This window comes from Chenopodium album, chromosome 9, assembly GCF_948465745.1.
Source record: "Chenopodium album chromosome 9, dcCheAlbu1.1, whole genome shotgun sequence".
Classification (NCBI taxonomy): Eukaryota; Viridiplantae; Streptophyta; class Magnoliopsida; order Caryophyllales; family Amaranthaceae; genus Chenopodium; species Chenopodium album.
This window is the reverse complement of record NC_137842.1, coordinates 58,017,254-58,042,951: the sequence shown is the minus strand read 5'-3', so window position 1 is coordinate 58,042,951 and position 25,698 is coordinate 58,017,254. Positions and strand designations below refer to the sequence as shown.

General features: G+C 34.6%; 1 protein-coding gene across 2 annotated transcripts; it reads left to right on the top strand.

The window, feature by feature from the left end:
• Positions 1 to 14,897: 14,897 nt before the first annotated feature.
• On the top strand, positions 14,898 to 25,698 carry LOC145558612 (ceramide synthase LOH2-like). 2 transcript variants are annotated; one of them, XM_081619903.1, is made up of 8 exons: positions 14,898 to 14,994; positions 15,453 to 15,554; positions 15,877 to 16,123; positions 18,532 to 18,746; positions 20,102 to 20,257; positions 24,199 to 24,384; positions 24,469 to 24,647; positions 25,317 to 25,698. In XM_081619903.1, exons 3-8 carry the CDS (start codon positions 16,007 to 16,009, stop codon positions 25,334 to 25,336), a joined length of 873 nt encoding a protein of 290 aa, XP_081476029.1. In that variant the 5' UTR covers positions 14,898 to 14,994; positions 15,453 to 15,554; positions 15,877 to 16,006; the 3' UTR covers positions 25,337 to 25,698. The 2 variants fall into 2 exon arrangements, with proteins under 2 accessions (XP_081476029.1, XP_081476030.1); XM_081619904.1 differs by lacking the exon at positions 15,453 to 15,554.

The window sequence follows — 25,698 nt, the reverse complement described above, 5'->3', positions numbered from 1 at the left end:
CTTTTTCATTAGTTTGTCATTATTACTTATATGCTTCAAACAATTTCAGACAACATTATACTAGCAGATTTTGTTGTATTACTTCTGATTATTAACACTACTTTACATAGGACAAGTAACATATCACAAAAGATATTAGTACAATATTAGACTATAAAGTTTAGATACAAAACCCAAGCCACCCATAGCAGCAAATAAACCTACTTACAACATTCAATACATTTTTGTTAGTTGCTTTCAACAAGAAAACAATTTACTACTTACAATATAATTCATATTTTACATAACAAGATTTACATAAAACTCTAATAAATACTCAAAATATATACAGCAAAGGCAATTACACTATAATAAAAGGCAACAACAAAAAAAAATTAATACTCATACTTACGATTGATCAGCACTAACATGAGTAACATCCAATTAAATACACAAAAACCATCACTTAATACATCTTTGACCAATGAAACTTACAACTTCTTCTCAATGTCCAACAAAGGTACTTCTTGTTTAATACATTCATACAATCAACATCACTTCATAATTTCAAGTACTCCTTTAACTTAGATACGTAACAGCCAAAAACAAACCGACCATACAACATATCCAACCATTGGGGGGGGGGGGTGGGGGGCGCATGGCGCGCGCTCCAACAACTAGTCTATAACCCATATAAATATGTAAACTTAGTAACAGTAACTTGTGGAGTTATTACATTAACACCCCCGAAATTAATGGAATTCCGAAATTGCCCTTTATTCTAATTGGTTGATGCTTCATGCTTGACAGCTTGAGTGCTTTCTCACCGACTTCTCTTACCTACTTCCTTAGCTCTCTTTCTTCTCATATCAGAAAAAAGCTCAGAGTTTTAATGGAAACAAGCTAGGAGAGAGAAAGCTAGAGAGAGAAAATATGTTTTCCTTCAACAACGATGGCGATGAGCTCATAATTTCCATTGGAGCAGTTTCTGAGGTTAGTTTTTTTCTTTGAATTAGCTGATCAGTTACCGCTCCTCTCTTGTGAATTCGATTCCTCCAGTTTCGGTCTAAGATTGTGTTTTAATTTCCTCAATTAAAGCAGCTTCTTGAGGTAGGATCTCTATCCTTTTTATAATCATCTAATATCAATTTTGATAATCTTTTAACAGTAATCCTTTTTTGTGCTACGTTTCTTCGTTAAGCTTCTTAATTAATTTTCTCAAATTCGATTAATAACTCGAACTATTTTTAAATGGAGTGGTGATGAAACTCTCAAGGATTTTCGCCCTTTTGATCTTAACCTAAGAAAGGGAAAAGGAGGAGAGAAACTCCTCCATTGAAGCAGCTTCTGAGGTAAGACTTTATTTTATCAAAACATCGAATATCAATTTCACAATCTAGGTTAATCGTCAATTTTTTCAAATTAGGGTTCTTTCAAGGTGGATTGATTTTGAACTATATGTTTGTTATAATTTAATCATTCTAAGTTTAACATTTTTCTATTCATTTATTACATTCTAAAGCGAGAAGAAATTAATTTCATAATCTGCTGCAAAACAAAACCATTTAATCTTCCAATTGTGATTGTTAAATTCCAAAATCGAATCAAACAATATGGTGAATTGATAATTCTGGAAATTTTAAGTCTTGTTCGTGGGTAATCTACTAATCTAGGTTGAAGATAAATGGAGCCTTGAATTTTCAATTTGCATTTTTTTAGAAGTACTATAATTAGTTTTAGGTATTGTTATAATGTGTATCAATTTCAGGATAAGCTCTAATGGAGGGTACAGAGATTTATGGTAGAAGGGGTAGCCAGCTTGTGAAAGAGCTTGCTTGTGCCGAACCGGGTCAACTTACTCGATTCAATGTGAGCTTTCTCCTTTATATGAAGTACTTGTTTGTGGATAATCACCCTTGTTCAATCTATATTTGGCTGTCCATTTGTATTAGGCAAGGAAATTAAGAGTAGATGTTAAATTCGGAATTGAAATACCAAAAGAGAATGGAGAGAGATTGTTAGATTAAATGTAGAAATGAAGATAGAAAGAAAAAAAAAAGTTGGTAAAATTGCTTTGTCCTTCATTAATTTTGTTCTTGTGTTCACCAGGATGATTTGTTTAATCAAGTTATCAAAGAATGTGCTGTGCACTACAGTCAATTTTACGAACTTACTAGGTAAGTCCCTTTGGTTTTCGTTAAGTTTTGATTTCAATTTCCTTAAGGTTTTGCTCCTCGGCACATTCTTGCCATGCTTCTTTATTCCCTTCAGCAATTGAACAAGCCATTCATCTGTTTCTGCATAACTGAACTGTCATTAAACAACTACTGTACTGATTCTGTCCCAGAAGCTATGCGATTTTCTGTTGAGTTTGAGAAACATCTCATCGGCCCTCTAATGTACTTATCCTTCCCAAAATTTTCGATAATCCATTCAACTGGATGACAAGTACCATAATTTAGCTTGTTCAATGTATATGCTAGCTTTGATTATCTCCAGTGGTTTCCATTGCAACATATTATGTATAATCATCCTCCATTCTCAAATAGTTGCCTAGCTTGAAATTGCTACTCGCAATGCTTTGTTACAGATTTAAGTAATTTGGTATACTTATTTTAGGCAGTCTATACTAATTTATTCTTTGCCCTATTTTTGGGATTAAGGCTTTGATTGTTGTTATTGGTTAAATGAAGGAGTGGTGATGAAACTCTCAAGGATTTTTGCCCTTTTGATCTTAACCTAAGAAAGGGGAAAAGAGGAGAGAAACTGCGATGAACGGCGCCGGAGGTAATGGTGTTGGGGAAGTTTCTGCCATCAATTTGATGAAACTCAGAAACTTGTAAGGTCTTTTCTCTCCTTCAATTTGATGTGGTTATATAGAAATATGTAAAAATTGCTCATTTCTGGAAAATTAGGCTGTAATTTTTTTCTTGGGCTTTTGCCCAAATTCTTTAATTTAGATGTTTGTTTTTTAATCATCAAAATCTTTTCTCAATCTAGCATTTCATTGTTAATCGAATTAGGTTGTTATTGTACTTGGATTTGAAAATAATTATCAAGTTTGTTTGGAATTTTGAACAAATTAGGGTGTATTTTTATTTTTTTACTCGACTTTATACCGCCCTCCAATTTCAAGCAATTGCAAAAAATAACAAATTCTGGAAGTCTGTGTACATGACAGTGGAACAACAACCACACCAATTCCAATTACTCGGAATTGCCGATGATGTCTCTTGCTCACCAACCTCGTACTCTTTCATCAACACCCCGAGCTTGAAGTTGTTGCTTAAGATATTCGCAGATTAGTGAATACTTTAATCAATACCATAAGAAAATCTCTTTTACCAACACCAACCTCGTACTCTTTCATCTCACTTCTACTGCATCTCATCTGTTAGTGAATCTAGAGTCTTCTTGATGATGAAGGGAGATTATGAGTACTTTTTTGAGTTTTTTTGTTTTTTGGTGTTGAGTTATGAAATTATGAGTGATTTTTGGAGGTGGGTGTTGTGTGTTTGTTTATCACAATCAATAATAATCAATTTGCGGAATTTGTTTTTGTATTGTTCAATTCAGATTACTATTGATTGGTTGCTCTTGTAGGTTTTGGATTGGTTCAAATTTTGTGATGGGAGTCTATTTGTTTAAATCAATTACTGTGCTTGTTTCCAAGATTTATTCAGCCGATTTATAAAATTTAGTAATGATATGTCTGTCCAAAATTGGTGTTATTGCTTAATCCTTAGTGTCTGCTAGAACAAAGATCTTATACAACACATCTGATCTGCTCCTCTCCTTTTGAATTCAGTCAAGATGAAATCCACTCAAAAAAGGTTGGTGGCCTGCAACTACTGTTGTAATGTAGTTGAGAATTGACTTTGAAATAAACTTCTCTTACTTATGGTGCTGGTTTCATTAATTTGGTAGTTTGGTGTTGATAGTATTTGATGGGTTTGATTTTATTGATATGATTTCTTGTAGTCTAATCCGGAGAATACTGTCGGAATTCTGACTAAAGCTGGAAAAGGCGTTCATGTTTTGGTCACTCCCACCATTGATCTTGGAAAGATATTGGCTTGTATACATGGTTAGTTTTCGATCAATCCTCCAATGCCTTCAGTTTTCACTTTTCAGTATCCTTTAATTCTTTGGCATATATCTTTCTTTGTCCATTTATGTTTAGTCCATTTCTTAGGTTTTTTTTGGGTGTTTATTTTGATGGATTTGAATTCTGGGATTTGGGTTTTATTTATTTTATGGGTATTGTTGGATTTCTGTTTAGAGGGAAAAAATTGAATTTATTTGTGCAATTTGATCCTAAAGTGGTCATTATACTCATAGTTAAATCTGGTTCCCCTTTGATTTCTCAATTATCCATGTTTATTTTGATTTGAGTTTCTCTATTTTGATGCGAGTATTAGTGAGATTTGGGGAAACTGTTACTCATACATTAACAATCGGTTACTAAAATTAGCTTTACCTTGAATTGAGAATTTATGTACATGTTGATCGATAACATGGCTGATACTCCGTAATTGTATTTTATGAACTTTAATAAGTGAATTTTAGTGTTGTGAATATAATTAAATCTGTTAAGGTAGCTCAAAAGATTGACATTTTTTTGCATTTTTTTTTTGGGTTTATATATTTTGTAAGTATGCTTTGTCAATTGTGGAAATTGGGGATTGTTTAGTAATGTATTCATTTTCAGAAAAAAAAAATATGGATTAAGAGGGTTGCATTTAATTCTCATTTAAATCCAATTTTTTAGATTATGATTTGATTATTATTATTATTTTTTTTTTAATATGATGGCTTCTTGGTTGCTGTGTGTGCCCCTTTTACAACTTTTATGTGGATTCCAGGAGCGTGTCAAAGAGGGTAGCTTTTCTCCATTAATTTTACATAAACCTAGCATTTAATTCTCATTTAAAAACACCAGTAGATTAACCTTGACTCCTTCTCTAATGTTTATCCTTTCAACCATCATATTGCAATGGATGTTTTTCAGAACCAGGATTATTGTCTGAGATTTAAGCATTAAATATCTTGCAGGACTCTGCTAAAACAATTTTTAGGGAGGAGTTAGAAAAACGGAGAGGGGTCATGAGAGATACATGAAGCTGCAAGAACAAGGGAAAGCTGAGCAAGCAAAGAAAGACTTAGGTTAGTTAGGGGATTATATTCTTACTTTGGTTGTCAAATACTTGTATTGATTGTATGTTCTGTCTGCACTTCTTAAAGAAGCAGGAAACAAATAATGTGCCTAGAGTAGATGAGCAGCTAGATAATCTGCTTGGATGAGCTTTGAATAACTTAATGTACGAGCTATCAAATTTGCTATAGAATACTTTAAACTAAGCAAACCAACCTCCATAAATTTTATAGGCGATGAAATTTTATATGCTTAGTTTAAATATTTGCATACATCCTACTAACTTGATACATAAGGCTTCAGATCCCTTTTGCTTTGTGTTTGGGTTGATGAGTTAGAGGGAAGAGCCTGGGGAGATAATAAAGGCAATAGATATGTATTGCATTCTCTCTTTTGATTATAAAAAAGGGGAGGGTAATTAAAGGGGTTCATTTTTCTGACATGATACACCAAGCTACTCACAAGCGCAAGCCAGGAAGTTATGGGATAGACTTTGTGAATTAGCTTAAGCTACACACATAAACATCAGAAAGGCCGAGTCTATGTTATATCAGTTTTGGTTTATTTCTTTGCTTTGTTTTCTGATGTGTATGTAGGTTAGTGTTTTTTTTTTTTCATTATATTGTGCCTTGTGTATATAAGTCTAGGCCATGCTTTGCCCCAGCGCTCTATACCAGATTAAGTGTATAAGCTGTTAAGGCAGCTAGAATAGTATAATTAAGTATATTGAATGTAAAGTATCAGTTTTTGCATATGCCTTCATCATCATTTAGATTTCTTAAATTTATGTCCGCAAGTTAATACATTTGTTCTTTTTTGTTTGCTCATCTCTGTAACTAATATATCTGCAGGTTAATAATTTCGTGGTTACAAATATCTCTAAATATGGGTGATTTTCAGAATGCTCAACTACTTGTAGGTTTCTTTTGTATGAACTTCAGGTATAATACAAGCTAATAGTTTATTGTGTTTTCATCCGTGATTAGCTCTATTTTTTTTATTTATTCTACTGTTTTATTCAGATAATTTGGGATAAGGTGGGCAAGGCTGAACAGGATGTTACTTGAGCCAAGATTTTACTTGAGCTAGAGCTTGAACAAGAATGCATAGAAGTATATACATGAGAAAAGTTGATGTGGCTAACCACTCTAGAGCTCAGCTACAACTGGCTATTAATGATTCAGAGGCAGAATTTGCAACCATCTATTCTGCAATTGGAGAACTTCCATTACATGTCAGCTGTCACCTACATATTGTTGTTAAAACAAATCTTAATGATCCATGATTTCCATTGTGAATCTTTGTAGATTTTTAATGTAACTATGATGTATTCAGATTCATTCTTTGATCAATTTCAATTAACATTTATTTATGTCAATTTCATACTATAATTCAGATTTTGCAAAAGGCCGAAAATTTAATGAAGGAAGAGATACGTAAAAGAAAAGCAAACAGGAAAGATCAGTTTCTTAGAGTAGTTGAACAAAATAAAATGTCCAACGGGGTTGAAATATACCCCATATTCAAAGTTATTATAAATAGGAGTGTTAATTTTGTAATCATCAACTAATTACTAATGTCGTCATTACAATCGGATGAATTTTGGAATCACTCAATATTGGCTCAGCTAGATTATTTACTTAAGCACAAGTTTAGGTATTGCTCCGATAACCTCAATGTCTCATATTACAAAGTTTGCATTCATAGGTAAGTAAAAATTAAAAGCTTATTTTAATACTTTTGACAATATTGCCCCTTTTTATGAGTAGTTATCTTTTTTTTTTCTTTTTCTTTTTTTGTACTAATGATGCTTTTTGACATCAATCCCAATAGTTTCTCCCTCCCTCTATACAATAATTCTCAACTAATTTTTTCTGTCTATAACTCCACATTACACATATGTACCCTCAATAGTTAATTTTAAGGAATCTATAATCTACTTAATGCTTGTGAAAAAAACTCAAACATGCTTTGTTTAATTTTAGTACTTTTAGAGTTAGTTACATGTTTAATTAACTAACTATATTCAAAGTCAATACTCTACTATTCAAACCTATAGAAGCTCTTTTGTAAAACTATACAAAAACAACTTATTAATGTTACTTAGGAAAAAATCTTGAGCATAAATATTAAGTGAACATAACTTATAATAATTATAAATTTATTAATTAAAATGTAATAAACATGTATCAAAAACGTTTTTATTACTTAATACATGTATAATTGCACCGATTAATCCCCATTCCCCACAATTTTAATGAATTCGATTCACATATACTTTAATTTCTTTTTTTTCTTTTTTTTTTAAATTTTTTTTACAGAGTTTCACATATACTAAACAACCATACAATTTGAAAAATCTTACCGGGACAATTGACAAGAATAAAGTCACAAATTTATGACTACAAAATTCAGTGGGAGAGACTCGAGAGAGGAGAGAAGGGAGATAGAGAGGAAGAAATAGGAAGAAAGGGAGAGAAAAAAAAGAGGGGGGATGGGAAAGAAAGAGAAGGGTCGAGAGAAAAAGACAGAGTGAGCCAAGAATGAAAAGGGGTAGAAGAGAGAGAGAGAAGGGTCGGGAGAGAAAATGAGGCCAGGTTAAAGAGAAAGAATGGATAGATAGATAAAAAGAGGAGGCAATGCCGAGAGAGAGAGAGAGAGAGAGAGAGGGGGGGGGGGTTGAGAGATGAAGGTGCTAGGAAAGAGAAAGAAGACAAGGTCGCGAGGAAAGAGGGGGTGAAAGAGAAAGGTGCTATGAAATAGAGAAAAGGTACTTCAAAAAAGAAAGAGAAAAGGCAGACCATAAGCTAAGAGTAAAGGGCATGCCGAGGGATAGATAAAGAAGGGCTGGGAGAGAGGAGCCAAGAGACGGGAAAAAGGATCTTGGTGAAGAGAAAGAATAAGAAAGAGGGGTTGGGAAAATTAAAGTTAGATAGAGAGAGAACGAGGGCCGAGAGAGATAGAGGAGGTCGAAATATCGAATAAAGCTAGAGCGCTACATAGAGATAGGGGGATGTGAAAGAGACAGAGAGAGAGAGAGAGAGAGAGAGAGAGAGAGAGAGAGAGGGGGGGGGGGAGGCTCAAGGGAGAGCAAAAGAAAGATAGATGTTGGGGGGAGGAGAGCGAGAAAGTACAACCTATAGTTTTAAAAGCCTTTTTTAAAGAATGGAACAAGGACAAGAAGGATTAGGACAGAAGAAAGAGAGAGAGATAAGAGATAGTTTGAGCTAATAAACGAAAGGATGAGTGAAATGTGAGCAAGTGAACACATGATTTCAAGCTATTAAAAAAAGGAACGAGGAGATAAAGTCAAAGGAGATAAATGAAAGAGAGAGAGAGAGAGAGAGATTATTAATTAGTACACTTAAAAGCCATTAAGTAGTTATATATATCATGAGAAAGAAAACGCTTTATCATGCGTTCCATATTTACCCATACACAATAGCACTCTTAAAAATACATATTTAATCAACAAATCAAATTAGAATTCAACTTATCTATTGTTTAAAGCCCTTAGCGCTCTTTCCTAAAACAGCACAAGAACATCCTATTTATAGAATAAGATGCTCGATTGCTAAAAACACTATAATCGTTCAAATGTAACTGATTAGCATAAACCAAACTTATGTGCATTTATATAATCTTAGAGATAAAAACATACAATTAACATTACATATATTGCACCGATTAATTCTTAAATTAGGGCTAAGCAAAACTATTTGAAAAATCGAATATTTGTTGATCCGATCCGGATTTGATCCAAAAAATTTGGATATTGGATCCGAAAAAATTGGATATCGGATATTCAAGATAATCACACACAATAATAACATTAATGATACAACAAACTCTTTTTACAATTCATTAAATTATGCTCCCCTAATCAACATGTTAATAACACCTCAAATTACGAAACACGATCACATCCACGAAGCTTACATATCTTACCGTCGAGGGAGCACGCGCGTAGCGCGTGCTCCAACGACTAGTTAAAACAAAAGTCCTTGTGCTATTATAAAGACTATAAAATGTTAATTTTTTTCTATGGTTTTTTTTACAAATTTTTTTTTGGTCAATACTCAATAGAAATATTAAAGGTTACTATATTAAAATTAGGGTCACTATGTTCAACATAACGTCGTATGTCAGGTTTACAATAATATTAAAGGGCAAACAAGTTATAATAAAGGTTACTATGTTAAAAATAAGGTTATCATGCTAAAATTAGGGTCACTATATTCAATATAACATCAATTGCGTGCATATTTATGAAGCTCAGGTTCACAAAGATATTATTGTGAATTAGGGCCACGTAAGTTTTTTCCTGCTTTGAAGGATAGCCCAAGAAGACATACGGTGTGGAACGTGGAGCTAGTTTGTGCGGAGCAGTATAGTATAGATTAGAGAAACAAAAACACCTAAAAACCCGTATATACATGATAGTTGTTTTCGAAACAAGGCATGTGTGAGGGTTATCATATTAAGAGCTTTTGTTGGCAAAATATTTAAGAGGTAAGTTATGGTCTCAGCATAAACCCAAAATTCTAGTGGAAGTGAGGTAAGTTATGTTTGACAGTATTTATAGTTGCGATCATACGCTTGACCTTTTTATTTTGAGAAGATGTGGGAGGGAATGAGAACCTAAAATCTCTTACAATATCTAAGCGTTGCTTTTTTTAAAGGAGACATTCTAAAATTTCTCGATGATTACTTCGAAAAGAATTAGTAGGTCTCTCAAATTAATTTTGCACATATTAACAAAAAAATAACGAAAGTTGGAAAAACTTGAGATTTAAATGCAAGAGTTATATAGTCCACACAAAATGAGTAAAATCATTAACAAGAACCAAATAATATTTATGACCATTAGAGCTCCAAATAGGAGATATTCATAAATCGGCATGATTATAATATCAAAAGCACAAGTAGTATGACTTGTAGAAGTGTAAAAAGGTTGTCTAACATGTTTCCCTAATTAACAAACTTTGTAAAAAGTGGAGGAAAACTCCTTATTACAATCAATGAAATTGTTGCTCCTTAGATAACTTAAAGAACTAGCGTATAAACTTCATTTTTTTCTTTTTTGACGGGAACGGGAGGTAAAGTGTACTTGACATTATATAAGTACTTCCTTCGTTTCTTTTTAGTTGACACGTTTTTTTAGTCACGTTTGTCAATGCACTTATTCAATCATTAATATCTTTAATTATCGATAAGCAAAAATTATGAAAAGTTGATATTTTGAAAGTATATAACGTGACGAATCTAACAAGATCCCACGTAGACTATATTTTTCATTACGTATAAAACTCAAAACACGGTCAAAGAGAGGTGTGTTAATAATGCTAAAGTCAAAACGTGTCAACTAAATAAAAATGGAGCTAGTATATGTATTCCCTTACGGAAAAAAACAATAAAAAATATTCCTCCTATGTTTACATTTTGTTTTGTTTTATGTTTTTTTTACCCTCTTTGAAGCCTTTCTCACGTTAGCGCTGGATCGCTGCACCCTAGAGCTGGGCATGGGCCGGGTCAGCACGCGGGCGGCCCGGGCACGGCACGAGGATGGCCCGGCACGGCACGGCCCGACGGCAGGCCCGGCCCGGCACGATGGCACGCCCCTCGTGCCTCGTGTGGGCTGCGGTGAAAAAAAACCCAAAAGTGGCCCGGCACGGCACGAGCCCGGCCAATAGCCCGTGGCACGGCCCGTGGCACGGCCCGCAGGCACGGCCCGCAGGCACGGCCCGCGGGCTAACGGCTATAAACTGGCGCTGCTCTTGTTTTTTCCCTCCAACGGCCATAAACGGCTATAAACGGCTATAAACGGCTCTATTTTCACCTATAAATACCACCCTCAACTTCCAATTCTTTCCACAACTCAATACTCATCTTCTCATCTCATTCTCTTACTCTCTTACTCTCTTATTCTCATATATTATAATTTATAAATTATAATCTCTTAATATTTCTTAATCTCTTATTCTATTATAAATTTTACATTTTTAATATTATTAGTCTACTACCAAAAAAAAAAAAAAAAAAATTGTTATATTTACATTCGGGAAATTATAATTTCGGGAAATTATAAATTCGAGAAATTATAAATTTGGGAAAGCATTGAAGCGTCATTGTAAGATCTAACTCAACTTTATTTTAATTTGTTATTGTTATTGTTATTGTTATTATTATTATTATTGTTATTATTATTATTATTATTATTATTATTATTATTATTATTATTATTATTATTATTATTATTATTATTATTATTATTATTATTATTATTATTATTATTGTTGTATACTTGGAACTACTTAATTACATAAAAACTACTTTCTATTTTAATTGTGGGTTATTTGGATTGTTGAAATCTGTCTAAGGCGGGATTTGGGCTCTGGACAACGTCGATCCTAACCATAACCTACCTGGGATCTCATTGATTTAGATAATCTACTATTATTATAATTATTTTTGAAAATTTATTAACTTACTAATTAAGTAATAATTAAGAAAAAAAACTTACTTATACTTGTTAATTGTTATAATTTGTTATAATTTGTTACTTTGTTAGTGTTATAAACTTATAATTGTTAATTTGTTATAATTGTTAATATTGTTGTTAATTATTATTTATTAGTTAATAATCTTAATTAATCATGGCATCAAACCCGAACCAATCCTCCTCTAAAAAAGCCAAATCTAAACGACCATTGGAAGGCTCTTCTATGCCCCCCCCTACAATGCAAATCCCTACTATGCAAATCCCTACAATGGCCAATCCCACCCACCCCGGGTTTTCTACCGATTTTCCCACCGGATTAGATCAACAAGGGACATTCCAACCATGGCAAAGCACCCAATCTCCACCTTATTATGCCTCCGCACATGATATGCCTTTTGAATTTAACTATCAAACAACTCAAGCAAGCAACACACAACCTGCCGGCTCTAGTGACCCATCCGTCCAAAATACTATTCCCCCATCTGATAACCCATTCATTGAATGGTACACCGAAGAAGAAATGACCCTTTTGAAAAACCGAAAGAGTAAATGTTGGCAATATTTCTTGTTAAGTAGAGATGGTGAAAAAGCCAAGTGTAAAACTTGTGGTAATATTTATTCGGCTCCAGCCAAAGGCGGTACGGGGCACCTAAACCGACACAGTGAAAAATGTGGTGCCCCTAGTACTGACCCAACTCAACCAAAAATTTCTCAATTCCATCCTTATGGCTTCACTTACAATTATGAGAGGGATAGGGATGAACTTGGGAGAATGATAGTCCAAGCCGAACAACCTTTTCTTTTTGCTGAAAGTGATCCGTTTAACAATTACATTAAACGAGCACTACAACCCCAACACAAAAAAATCTCCCGAAAAACCGTTAAAACAGCTGCCATGAAAACTTACTTAGAATACAAAATGAAATTAATTGAAGAACTTAAAACTCTTACTTCAAGAGTTTCTATAACTTCTGATGCATGGGATGGTGGTTATGGTTTACATTATTTGTGTGTTACTTGTCATTGGGTTGATAGTGAATGGTTATTGCAAAAACGTATTATTTATTTCAAATTGCTTGAATACCCCCATACGGCCTTTAATATTTCTAATTGTATTATGAGTGCTCTTGATGAATATTGTCTTAGGGACAAAATCATGTCCATGACGTTTGATAATGCAACATCCATGACAGCTAGTGCTAATCTAATTAAACCAAACTTGCATAATGTCATAATGGATGGAGATGCATTACATATTAGATGCATTTGTCATGTTTTAAACTTGTGTGTTAAGGATGGACAAGAAGCAATTGGTCCATACTATTCCAAAATTCGAAATGCTGTTTTGTCTATTATGTCTTCTAGCAGTAGGTATCAGGAATGGAGGCGATATCTTAAGCAAAATAAGATAAAGCCTATTAGAATTAAAACGGATTGTCCAACTAGGTGGAACTCCACCTATGACATGTTGAGTCAGGCACTTTCGTATAGAGTTCCATTTTCATTGTTTTACAATAATAAGTATCCACAATTCATGATAGCAGACTCCGATTGGGATAATTGTGAAAAATATATGCAATTTTTACAATTATTATATAGTATGACTCACTGTTTTTCTTCTGTTTATGTTCCTTGCATTCATTCTTTCCTTCAAAATGCATGTTTATTTGCTCAACTTCTTTATGAACATCGATCACAACAAGATTACAATGATTATGTTCCACAAATGGAGGCTAAATGGCGTAAATATTACACTAAGCTTCCTATGGTTTATATGTTTGCTTCTATTTTAGATCCTAGATCAAAGTATGATGGCACATTTATGCTAATTGATATTTACTATGAATGCATGCAACTCGGTGATGGTGTCGAACAATATAAAAATCATGTGAAAGATAAATTTTTTGAGTTATATAGAGTTTATGAATCTAAATATGGAACCGTCACTCATTTTGCCCCTTCTCAAACATCCAAAAGCGTAAGTAAAACGGGCAAAAGTTTGGCGGCCCAAGCTGCTAACATGTTATCTAAGTTTTCAGGTAGTGGATCATCATCAAGGCGAACACAAAGCGATGTTTCGGAGTTGCAAATGTACTTAAACTACGACTTCATGAAAGGCTTGGACGAAGATTCGAGGTTGGGGATGGACATCCTAGATTGGTGGAAATCCCAAAGCACAAAGCATCCAATTTTGGCGGCAATGGCACGTGATATTTTCAGCATCCAAGCCTCCTCCGTTGCCTCGGAACGAGCTTTTAGTGCTTCGGGAAGGGTTCTAGACGATAGAAGAACAAGTTTGAAGCCCGAAACACTAGAAATGTGTGTTTGCTTGAAGGATTGGATGGATGCCCAAGAACGCATCCAAGATCGTACTTTTACGGCCAACGACAACATCGATGGTTCCGATCGTTCTGGTTCAACTAGCTCCTCCGCATTAGCTAGTGAACATGAAGCCGAAGATGAAGACGAAGAAGATAATGAAGACCTTGATTGAAGATTACCAACAACTCGAGAATTAATATTAATTAGCGAAAATTCTAGTATTTCCTATGTACTCTATTAATTAGTGAAAATGTTAGTATTTCCTATGTTGGCTATGTACTCTATTAACATTAGCCGTATAATAAAATAACAAAATAAGTTATTCATCAATTATTGTTAGTTGTACCCTTGTACTTCATATTATCTTTTACTTAATAAATTTTTATGAATGAATTTTTTCAACTTTTAATTTTATGGAATATGTTATATTGTTATTTAATTTTTGTCTAATACTTATATAGTTATATGAATAATATGATATATAGTAAATTATGAATGAACAATAAATATTAATATAATTTAAACAATATTTAATATAACTTAACTCCATAAAAAATTTAATAATTATTAAATTCAAATATTAAATTGTATAATTATTCAATTCAATTTTTTCTTTCATAAAAAAAATTCAAGTTTTTTTAAAGTTTTTTTTAATTTTTTTTTTTAAAAAAAAAAAGAAAAAAGGGTAAGCCGTGGCCCGTGGGCCGGCACGGTGGCCGGCACGGCCCGCCTCCACCGTGGGCCGGCACGACGGGCGGCCCGGCACGGCACGACCGGCACGGTGGGCCGTGCCGTGCCGTGGACAGGGAAACCTTGAAGGCCGGCACGGCACGGCACGGCCCGCCTCCACCGTGGGCCGGCACGGCCCGGCACGACACTGTTCATGGCCCGCCTAGGCACGGCCCACGGCAGGCCCGGCACGGCCCATGCCCACCACTACTGCACCCTCTCTCTCTCTCCTCCATTGAAGCGTGCTCTGAATCCTCCATTGAAGCACCTTCCGAGCTTTCTCTCCTCCATTGAAGCAGCTTCTAAGGTAACATGTTTTCCACATTAATCATCGGATTTCATTTTCACAATCTTGTGTTAGTCGTTAATGTAATTGTCATTAATAGTTAATTTAGGGTTCTTGAGTTCTGCTTAGTTAGATTATTGAACTATTTGTTATAATTACTGATGTACTTAAGTTTTGAATGATTATTATGACGATCGATTTTGTTGCTAAGGAATTTGCAGTTCATTTTCTTAAGCTTGAAGAATTTGACGTGATTAATGTTGCAAATCGTTTTTCATTCAATTACATCTGTGATGAAATGTAAATGTATGTCAATTTTCTCGATTGTTTGATTTAAAAGTTCAATGATAATGTGATTGATGGGTTAGAAAAGAAAACTGCTGGATTCAATGGTTAAAATCTTGGATTTTTGATGGATATAGATTAGTTTTTGCTGTTAGGGTTTTTTGAGAACTAAGGGATTGTACTGATTTTTGTAGGGGTATAATGTGCTGAGTTGTTTAAGCGAACGACAATCGACTTTGGCATTTTGATTTACATCTTTCTAGTGTGAAGTGTTCCTCCAGAAGTATTTTGAAACAGTAAATTCTCTTTTTAATCTAGTATTATACTTCGTATCACTTGTTTCGTTTTAGCAATCTTATAGTGATATCTTGATACCGGGGCTTACAAATTTGAATATGAAATATTAGTTAATATAATCATTGAATTGAGGATCTGATAAGCTTGGGTGTGTAAATAAAATGTGTGCTTATTAGATATATTTTGGAATCTGAGCAATGGAAATCTTAACAATAAGTTGTAATTTTGAATTAAATTACTTACTGTTGACATTTTCATCAATTTTGTTTTTTCTCCACCCTTCTGAAATTTGTGGATACGCCCTTGGCATTTTTCTTTCAGGTAGCAAAGACTGATTGGATCTTCATATGTATAAATTTTGTACATGATGTGATAGAATGCCAATAGCATTCATTTGATTACTTTGGTTGACTTGTGAGAGTGATAACATTTCAAAGCTTCTGATTCTTCCATGGAACCTTTCTTGAAATCCAGTGGTATTCCTGAGGCATGGCATATCATTGTAGCAATATATTTCGCTGTTTTCTTCGTTGGTGCAAGATTCTTCTTTGACAAATTCATTTTCCGGGTAAGTATCTCTCAGTTTCCTTTCTATTATTCCATTGAATACACCTCTGCATTTTTCTTTCTTATGTTGTTACTTAATTGCTTTCTTTCTTAGTACTAATTTTAAGATGGGTGATGCATTTTCTCTTATAATTTTTTTATGTTATTAATTTCAGTATCTTATTTGTTAAACGCAACAGTGTTCTGTCTGTAAGACTGAAATTGAACATCTGAAGAGTATGCTTATTGCTCTGTAGTTGTTTGCTTTGACTTAGAATGAGCTGGAATGTTATGCTTTGACTTGCCTATATTACCACTCAGAGGTGTGACTTACCTCACTGAGGTTACATGAAATTAATTATGAATTTCATAATGAATACCTGTTAGGAGATGTTGGAGTCTCCAACATGCTTGTAATTTTAGGAGATGTGGTGCAGATCCTTTTTATCCATAGAAATCCATCAAAAATTTTTCTTATTGTATAACAAATTGACTATCAACTGAATGGTCATGTTTTGATGTTTGGCTACCTATTATTCCATGTTTTTTATTGATTCAACTTCTAATATAAATTACGTGGGATGTACTAAGATAACCGAGTCTACCACCTTGAAAGGGACCTAAGATAACAGGTGTATATATTCTTGATGCTCTGTGGTACAATATGAGATGTTTATGGTTGTAGATATAGTATCAGATTATCAACTAGGAAGAGACCTAGGCATTTGTAATTATTACTGTATGAGTTATGAGTTCTCTTTGACCAGCTTGAAGTATGTAGCATTTAGCAGTTTTTGCGGTAGAAGCCATGTCTTGTAATGAATTAATGATAGCGTGATCAAATCTCTTCAGTACATAGTATAGGAGAGTACAGGTGGTGAAATTTTATCGAGTACAAATGAACAAAAAATAGTGGTTTTTTTTTTCTTCACTTATTGTTTTTCATTACTGGGGACCATAATGTTTTGAAAGAGTATCAGAATAAAACGAAAGGATTTACATTAAGTGGACTCATCCCAAAGGAGTAATGAGAAGTATTTTGTGGGACAGATATTTAACAAAAGAAAGAGAACATGAGAGTTGAGAATACTTGTATAAATTGTATTTCTAAACAATACATGAGGAAATTCTTTTCACATAACAGCACGGAAAATTTTGTTTGATTATAGCAATAAAAAAATGGTTTGATTGGTTGCTTAGAATTAATAGATGTAAAAGGAATAATAATAAAATATAGGAAAAATTGCCCGGAATAATCCCACCTTTGGGCCGTCCGCCCAAAATAATCTCACCTTTGGATTATTTTTAAATAATCCGACCTTTATAGCCAATCCGCCACCAATGGTCCCAACCGGTCATGTAACTTGTTATAACAAGTAACTTGACACGTGGCAGCCTGTGATTGGTCTAAAAAATAAAAATAAAATAAAATAAAATAAATTTTTAACAAAAAAATAATATTTTTTAAAGAAAAAATTCAAAAAAAAAAAAAAACACCCACCCCAGCACCGCCTGAGGCCCCCCCACCGCGGCTCCGGCCACCAGAACCCACCCCAGTGCCGGCGTCAGGGTCCAACCCCAACCCCACATCCACCACGACTCCAACCCCACCGCGACTCCAGCCCCAACCCAAACCCAACCCCAGCACGACTCCAACCTCACCCTGAAACCACCAACCACCCTCGAAAACCCCTTCCCCGTCCCCATCCCAGTCCCCCTTCCCTGCCCCGTCCAAATTCCGTCCCGATTCCATCCCCCTAACGCGATTTCGGCACTCTCTCCTTCACGCGATTCCGACATCTCCCTCTCCTTCCTCCGTCGTGATTCCGGCCACTCTGGTTGTGGGATTATTTTCGTAGCTGGTCTTGGTCGGTGGCGATGGTTCCAGAATCTGGTTTCAGGTCTGGTTTGGGGGAGCCGTGGCGGTGGTTTCTGGGTTGGCTGAGGTTTGTTTTCGTGGCAGTGGTGGTTTTGGGTTTGGGTGGTGGCGGGGATGGTGGTGGCTGAAACTTTGATTTTATTTTTTTTTAATTTTGGACAAATCAGGTTGTGACACGTGTAAATAAAACTAAAAAAAAAAAAAAAATTACCTACTCAACCGGTTACAGGTCACTTGGGACCATTGAGAGCAGATTAGCTATAAAGGTCGGATTATTTAAAAATAATCCAAAGTTGGGATTATTTTTTGCGGACGGCCTAAAGGTGGGATTATTCCGGGCAATTTTTCCTAAAATCTAAAGCTTCCTTGTTTGGTGTAAAGTACTTCAATCTTCATTTTCTCAGCCAAAATTAGAATCTTCAAGCTATTTGATTCATGTCGTCTTAATTTCTTTGACTATTCTGGGATTGCAATGATAGGTATTCCAATTCACTTAAAGAGTGTTTGACATCATTTTGTAACTTTTTTTTTTTTATATATAAATATTTTAGAGGCTATCCATATGGTTATTGAGTTTGAGTAAGAGAGCTGCTCCATTGAAGTTTGACGAGGCTACCAAAGCAAAAATCGCAAAGTGCTCTGAGTCATTATGGAAGCTGACTTACTATGCCACAATGGAGGCATCAATTCTTTGCATTATCTATTATGAACCATGGTTCAGAGATTCAAAGGAGTATTTCAAAGATTGGCCAAATCAAGAGCTCAAGTGAGTAAATACTTTTTATTGAGCAGTAACCTATATCTGCTTTGACATACTTGCATTTAAAAGTTGTAAAATAAGTGGATAATGTCTTCTTTACGTTTTTATATTATTTCTTTTCACATTACTAAGACAAATTCATGAGAAGTTTGTATCTGTGGCTACTAGTGTATTATGATTGTGACTGTGACTCCCATTTGCCAACTTGAAGAGTATACAACTTTGTGAATATGTGATATCTAGGATTTAATCTCTTTTTTTTTCATCTTTTGAGACAAGGCAACACAATGTTTTTATCGCTCATGATATAAGCTTTGACGATTTGACGAGAAGAGGGCATATTTGTTGTGTGTATTTCTTTTCCAGTTATTTTAGTGGATTAGTTGAAAAAACATGTTTTCATATATGGCAATATCAGTTTGGATCGGATAATAGGTAGAACACGTATATTCTTATTGCACAGGATCAAGACCCTGAGCTGCTAACTATGCCTTGGGAGATTTATTCTATTCTGAAGTGGCTGGCTGTGTCTTTTTCTGGGTAAAATTTCCTTAGTAATGTTTTAAAGTTACATAGCTATGTTATACAGATTAGTGTTGAAGTAGTTCCTGAGTATTCTACAGTTTTGGTATCTTACTACATTTGTCCACCGTACTTGGTTACCTGACCCACATCCGAACAGAATCTGAAGCTGCATTAACTAAAGCAAAGATGATCCAAAAATTAATATGCCTTATATTGATTAATTTATCATTATAAGCTAATTGACGATAAACTTGAATATGATCTGCCCTGAACATGCCTAAGCCCATCCGAAACTAAATTGAATAATTCATCAGCTGAATATTACTGATCAAATCATTCATAACAACTCGATTCTCACCTCTACCAGCAACAAGTGTCTTTTGTTGAGAGGTTGGTAATTACTTTATGAGGCATTTATGTCCTAAATAGTTCAATATTCATGAATAATATAGTTTGCTCCTATGATACTGCCTTGTACTTGACAATACTCCAATGTAAATTAAATTTGGCCCATCTCTTGTGATACAATTATTTTTGTTCAGGGTGACATTGTCTGTTTGTTATACTTAAAATCTTAAGGAATGAGAATCAGTATTTTGGGGTTATTTATTTGCAGCATCAATAAAATGCTTGGAATTTGATTGATGCATGTATGTGTTGGCTTGCACTTTTATAAGGGAATGCTTTGATACGAGGGTTTGATTGCATAGATGGATCAAGTTGCTCTAGGCTTTGGGGTCTTTGTGTGATTCTTGTTATCATTTTGATGCAATTCGCATGATTTATCTCACTCTTTTAAATTTGGTTGGCTCACTTGGTTTTATTGTTTGCTCCAGGATTTCTTTGAAACTATTCTATATGTGCCAATGCGGCTTCTACATCTATAGCATTGCTGCCCTTCTTACATGGGAAACTCGAAGGAAGGATTTTGCAGTAATGATGTCTCATCATATAATCACTGTTCTTCTTATAAGCTGCTCATATATGACAAGGTATTGACTCAAATATTTTTCACTAATTTTGTTTAATGCTATATTATATTTAGATGTATCCTTTTTTGCAGATGTGATGGTTCAATCATAGCTTATTTGAGAAGCATAATATCTTTTTGGAGAATCATTTTAAAAAATGCAGTTCTGCACATCCTTGTACTTATCTTTTTTGGAAAGATTCAGGAATGTGAAGTTACTTGGAAAAAAAAAATCTGGAAAAAGAAGCTACTTGATCTCGTTGATTGTCTTTACCATGAGGATAGTTTTGTTAAATATGTGTCCATGCTAGTGTCATTGTATTTTGCGTCTCAGTTTGGCCATTACAAGTCTCTCAAATTTTCTCTCGATCTATGTGTTTGTGTGTGTGTGTTTGTGTGTGAGAGAGAGAGAGAGATATTGTGTGTGTGTGTGTGGGGGGGGGGGGGGGGGGGTGGGTGTGTGGGACAGTGGGAGGGCTTTAAAAACAAAATAGTTGATTAGTGTGGTTACTAACTTTTTTGCATTGAGGATTGCGAATTGATCTCGAGTCATCTTCTGGTGTGTAGGAAGGGCTTTTAGGCACAACTGTGCTACTGAAAAGGATTTTGAGTGTGATTAAGTTTTAACTAGATATTAGGAATTGGCATTGATTATTTGAAGTGAAGATGTACTGATAGGTTGCTAATTCTGGTATTTCATGTGATTTATACTAGTCCTTAGAGATCCTCCCCCCCCCCCCCCCCCCCCCCCCCCCCCCCCTCTCTTTTCAAGTTAGGTTTAGAGTATTTTGGCCTTCTCGTACCTGATTTTACCTAATTTTTTTGGCGTGTGGATTGGTTTCCATGCCTTTTTTGGGATAAGTGATGGTTTATTCTTGAAGTTGCCTCTTATGCCTTTTCTTCCACAACGAAGTCTTGGAAGGCATTGGGAAGATAAAATATTGATTAGATTGTTTGCCTGAATTCTGGTGCTCAGGATTGAGGATGGTTTGGAATCATTTTTCTGGTATGCTGGAAGGATGATGGCATAAGTTTAATGGTGACTTTATGACAGTAACATTGTTTTTAAGGTTTAGGTTTGTTAGGAAATTAATGTTCCGTATTCCCTCTTTTGATCGACTATTTTTTGTCACTTTGTGATCAATATACCTATACTAAAGGCGAAACCAGAAATGACACTTGTCATAACCTGGTTAAAAATTTTCCCTCCAAAAGATGTTTTTTTATTTTATTTTATTTTTTTTCCCAAAGCTTCTTAGAGAAGTATTTAATTTAATACTTACTTTACAATAATATTTCTTTTCTATTTGGCAAGTATATTCATTTTTACACATTCAACAAAGATTTATTTATTTATTTATTTTATGACGGGAACAAAGGCATATAATACAATAATGTAATCTTATCTATAACTTTGTAATGTAATCCATAGTTATTTTCATTAGTCGTGCATGCATTTCTTCTTCCGTTTTCTTTAATGATTTAAAAAAATCGTAATTACAGAACTTTCATCCTATTTTGCAATTTGATATTATTTTTTACAGTAAAATAATTGTATTAAATTAATGATAAATATTGAAATTACCGTGCATGGCACGGGAACTAACCTAGTTTTATATAAAAACATATTACTAGGATAATCCTTTGGAAGAGGTTTGTTTATGTTTAAGCCACCTAGAGAACTAGGTCTTCAACTATGTCTTTTGCATCTGTGCTTTGCTTGTATCACATGATTGGGGCATCTCTTGGTATCAAGCCTATTCTTGGCACACATAATCTAGCTCTATTATGTCTTTTGGTGATAGCGTGGTTCACGATTATGTCAATTGAAGCTTTTTTCCCCCCAAGAGAGACGTATTATTGTTAAAGGATGGGTTTGTATATTTAGGTGGGGAGATATTTGGGTCTTCCGTAACCAAAGGCAGGCTCTGTGGTGTTACTAGTGCCTTGCTTGATACAAACTCTAAGAGCTTTCAGTTGATATTTGATCAGAAAGTATTTAATACTCTTCACTTCTAGTCTGTTTTTGTCTATATTGCACATGCCATTAATTTAATTGTACCTTTTCTCTCTTGGATTATCTCTTTTTATTGTTTGACTTCCTACAACTAGTAAGTTGCTTATGTTGCAATCTGAGGTGGACAATAGTGGATAAGAATGATGAAGTAAAATTGCAAGGGGCTTTGAAAAGGCGAGAATATGCAAGAAAATCTTGTACCTGCCATGTGCTGTAGTGACTTGCTTTTTCTTATTTTTGTGGATAGGTAGTTTGGGGGTCTGATCATTGCTATAGAACTTGTATTTATTAACTTTTAAGGTTATTACCTAACAAAAGGAAGAAAAGTGTTTGATTAAATGTTGATGTATACAAAAGGTTGTCTTAGCTCAAGCACTTGGGTTGGTAAGATGTAATCTAGAATGAGGGGAAGATTATAGGGGAAAACTCAGAGGCTATCAGCTATTATCTTCAATATTATATGTTTCTTTTGAGCTATCATCCTATTCTTTTCTTGAAATCGATTAAATAATATCTCTGGGAAAATGCACATGGACTGGGAGTGGTTTCCACTGGGTATTATGTCATTACATAGACAGAAAAAGGAGCATCATTGTATAGTTATTTGTTGCATTAGATTTGTTGGTATAGCATTATATGCTTCAGTTACTGTAGGTTAGCTTGAGTAAAAAGGACATATTTGATATGCATACCTTAGATTGTGGTTAAAGAAATCTTAAAAGGATCTGATGATACTGCTTATACCAATAATGTGTACCTTCCTTGTTAGATGCCTATATCTTAAGATGCCCCACAACTAATTCTCAGTTTTACCATTTGAAAAACATGATACCTAGTTTTGGGAGGAGTTGATGGTAATGGGTCTTGGATCCGGGTCTTAGTTTTGGGATCAAATAAAGGATACTCAGTGTTTTCTTATGAAACACATGAACTCCAAGTCTCAAGGTGGTGCCACCAATGCTCCAGTTAGTACCTGTAGGAGTTTGTAGTTAAGTAATGTGTAGGGGGTAGAGAGATTCTGAGATTTTTTAACCTTGGTTCTTAGGGTATTAGGGTAAGTGAAGCTGATGGGCCTTGACCTTTAGGCTTGTACTCTTGTGGACCCTCAATAAAACAGGTCAATGACAGTAACTATGTGAGGGAGGTAATGAGACAATAAACACCCAAGCACTGATCTTGGAGTCATTTATATTGATTCTGTTGCCTGTCATTAGTCTCACCAGGAGTATATCTGATATTGTAACTTGTAAGAGTTGTAACTTACTACTTGTGCTCCCCATAGCCCAGAGGCCCAGAGATATATATTTTTCCTTCTTAATGCTGCAATTTAGTAACACACGGCATTTGCTGTTTATTATTAGGCCATTATGTTCACATGTCTCTATGAAGTGCTCAATCTGCATCTCGAGTCTCTGATTCATGTCTTAGAATTACTTATTCAAGATGAGTATTGGTTACTGATATTGTTAGCTCAAGTTTTACCATTTAATATCCCGGTAAAAGAGAATTTAAATTCCATTTTGTGTCAATGTTTTATAGTACTTGGCTGCTTTCTATCCAAGCGGCATTGCTGAGTTTAATAGTTTCTTTTAAAGTCTTAGCTTTGTCTTGAGCTCTAGGCTCCTAATTCTGGCGTCCTTTTAGAAATTGTAATGTTCAAAGTTTATTAGAGGGTACCCAAGATATTAATTTCTGCTCTTAGGAAATTTGAGTGGTAAAAACCCATCTCCAATTATGATTCCTTGTCTATGGCAGAGTCCTGTTCAAAGGCAGGCGTTGCTTCTAGTTTGTCCTTACCATTGATTACTTAATTGTAATTATGGCATCTAAAGTAAACTGGTAGTCCATAAAACTGCTATATTTGGATGGAATCTGTCAACTTAGTGTTTGAAATAGTAGTATACCAACAATTTCCTGAATTTAGTAGATTTTTGTTTATTGTGCAGCTTTTTCAGGATTGGGTCAATTATCTTAGTTCTGCATGATGCAAGTGATGTTTTCATGGAAGCTGCTAAAATTTCCAAATATTCTGACAAAGAGCTTGCAGCAAGCGTGTTCTTTGGTTTATTCGCTCTGTCATGGCTTATGTTACGGCTAATATTCTTTCCTTTCTGGGCAATAAGAGCTACCAGGTCTGTTCCTTTGTCAATTTCCCTGATCTAAGTGTCTTGGTAAATATATTGTCATTTTGTTTACTCGTTGTCTGATCTTTTCAGCATTGATCTCTGTACGGTCTTGAACCTTTCGGAGCCCTTTGATAAAGTTCGGTACTATGGCTACAATACCATGTTGATTATGCTGCTTATTTTCCATGTGTACTGGTGGATACTCATATGTTCCATGATAATGCGGCAGCTGAAAAATAAAGGAAAAGTTGGGGAAGATATAAGATCTGGTAACCCTCTCTTTCTCCCCTATCCCTTGAACAATTTATATTATGGACCCCAGAGCTCAGTAAATTATGCTCTTGCTTATCAGTATGCTGTTAATTGGGAACAAAAGAACAATTAAAGTTGTAGTCTGAAATGATTACATTGTAGTAGCGATGGTCATTAGTGCTGACTGCAACTTTATGATTTCAATTTTTTTTAGTTCTTAGCAACATATTTTTCAGGTGTGACTTTACGTATTTTAATAGCTGTTCCACTTTCCATATGGATTGTAATTATATCAGTTGTTCCACTTTCCTTCTAGGGTAATCTTCTCCTCTATTAAAGACTTCTACGCCCTCATCTTTTGGTGGCCGTGACACTCTTTCCTTTTCTTTTCCTCGATTGCATAGATCCAACTATTTAACCCAGTTTACCTATAATTTACCTTCAACTAACATGCAGAAACTTTGTAGAACAACAATTGATGAACAGAGGGAGTATTTTATAGGGAAGTCCCCAATAAGTAGTTTCAGATGTGTATTAGTATATTGAATTTTGTGTTTCTATTTATGGACATAATGTTTTCTAATACTACGTAAAATTCTTTCACTTGTATGTTGTATCATATTTTCTGGCATACCTTTTAAATCATTGGTAGGCTCGGTGTAACATGATCTCTTTTTCAACTGCAGATTCAGAGGATGATGAATAGGTGGAAAATTTTGGTTTTCAGTTAATTCAATTTAGATCTTGAAATTTCAGCATACAGAGCATTTGGAAAAATGTAGCACATCTCATATTGCTCTTGAATCGGCTCCCAGCTTGGATATGGTATGAGATGAAGTGCTTCCATTGGATTAAAATTTTTGCTGTATAAATAGCATGTTGTATGATTGTTATCTCAAGCGTCACATCCTTTACTCAGAATTAGAAACCATATATTGTAAAGTGCAGCGATTCATTTTCCATTATAACTGCCTCCGTACTCGGTAGCTGGATAAGGTGCAGTTAGAGCTACATACTGTCAGATAGTACGTGATTAATGAAAAATTTGAATGGTTTTGTTCATGAAAA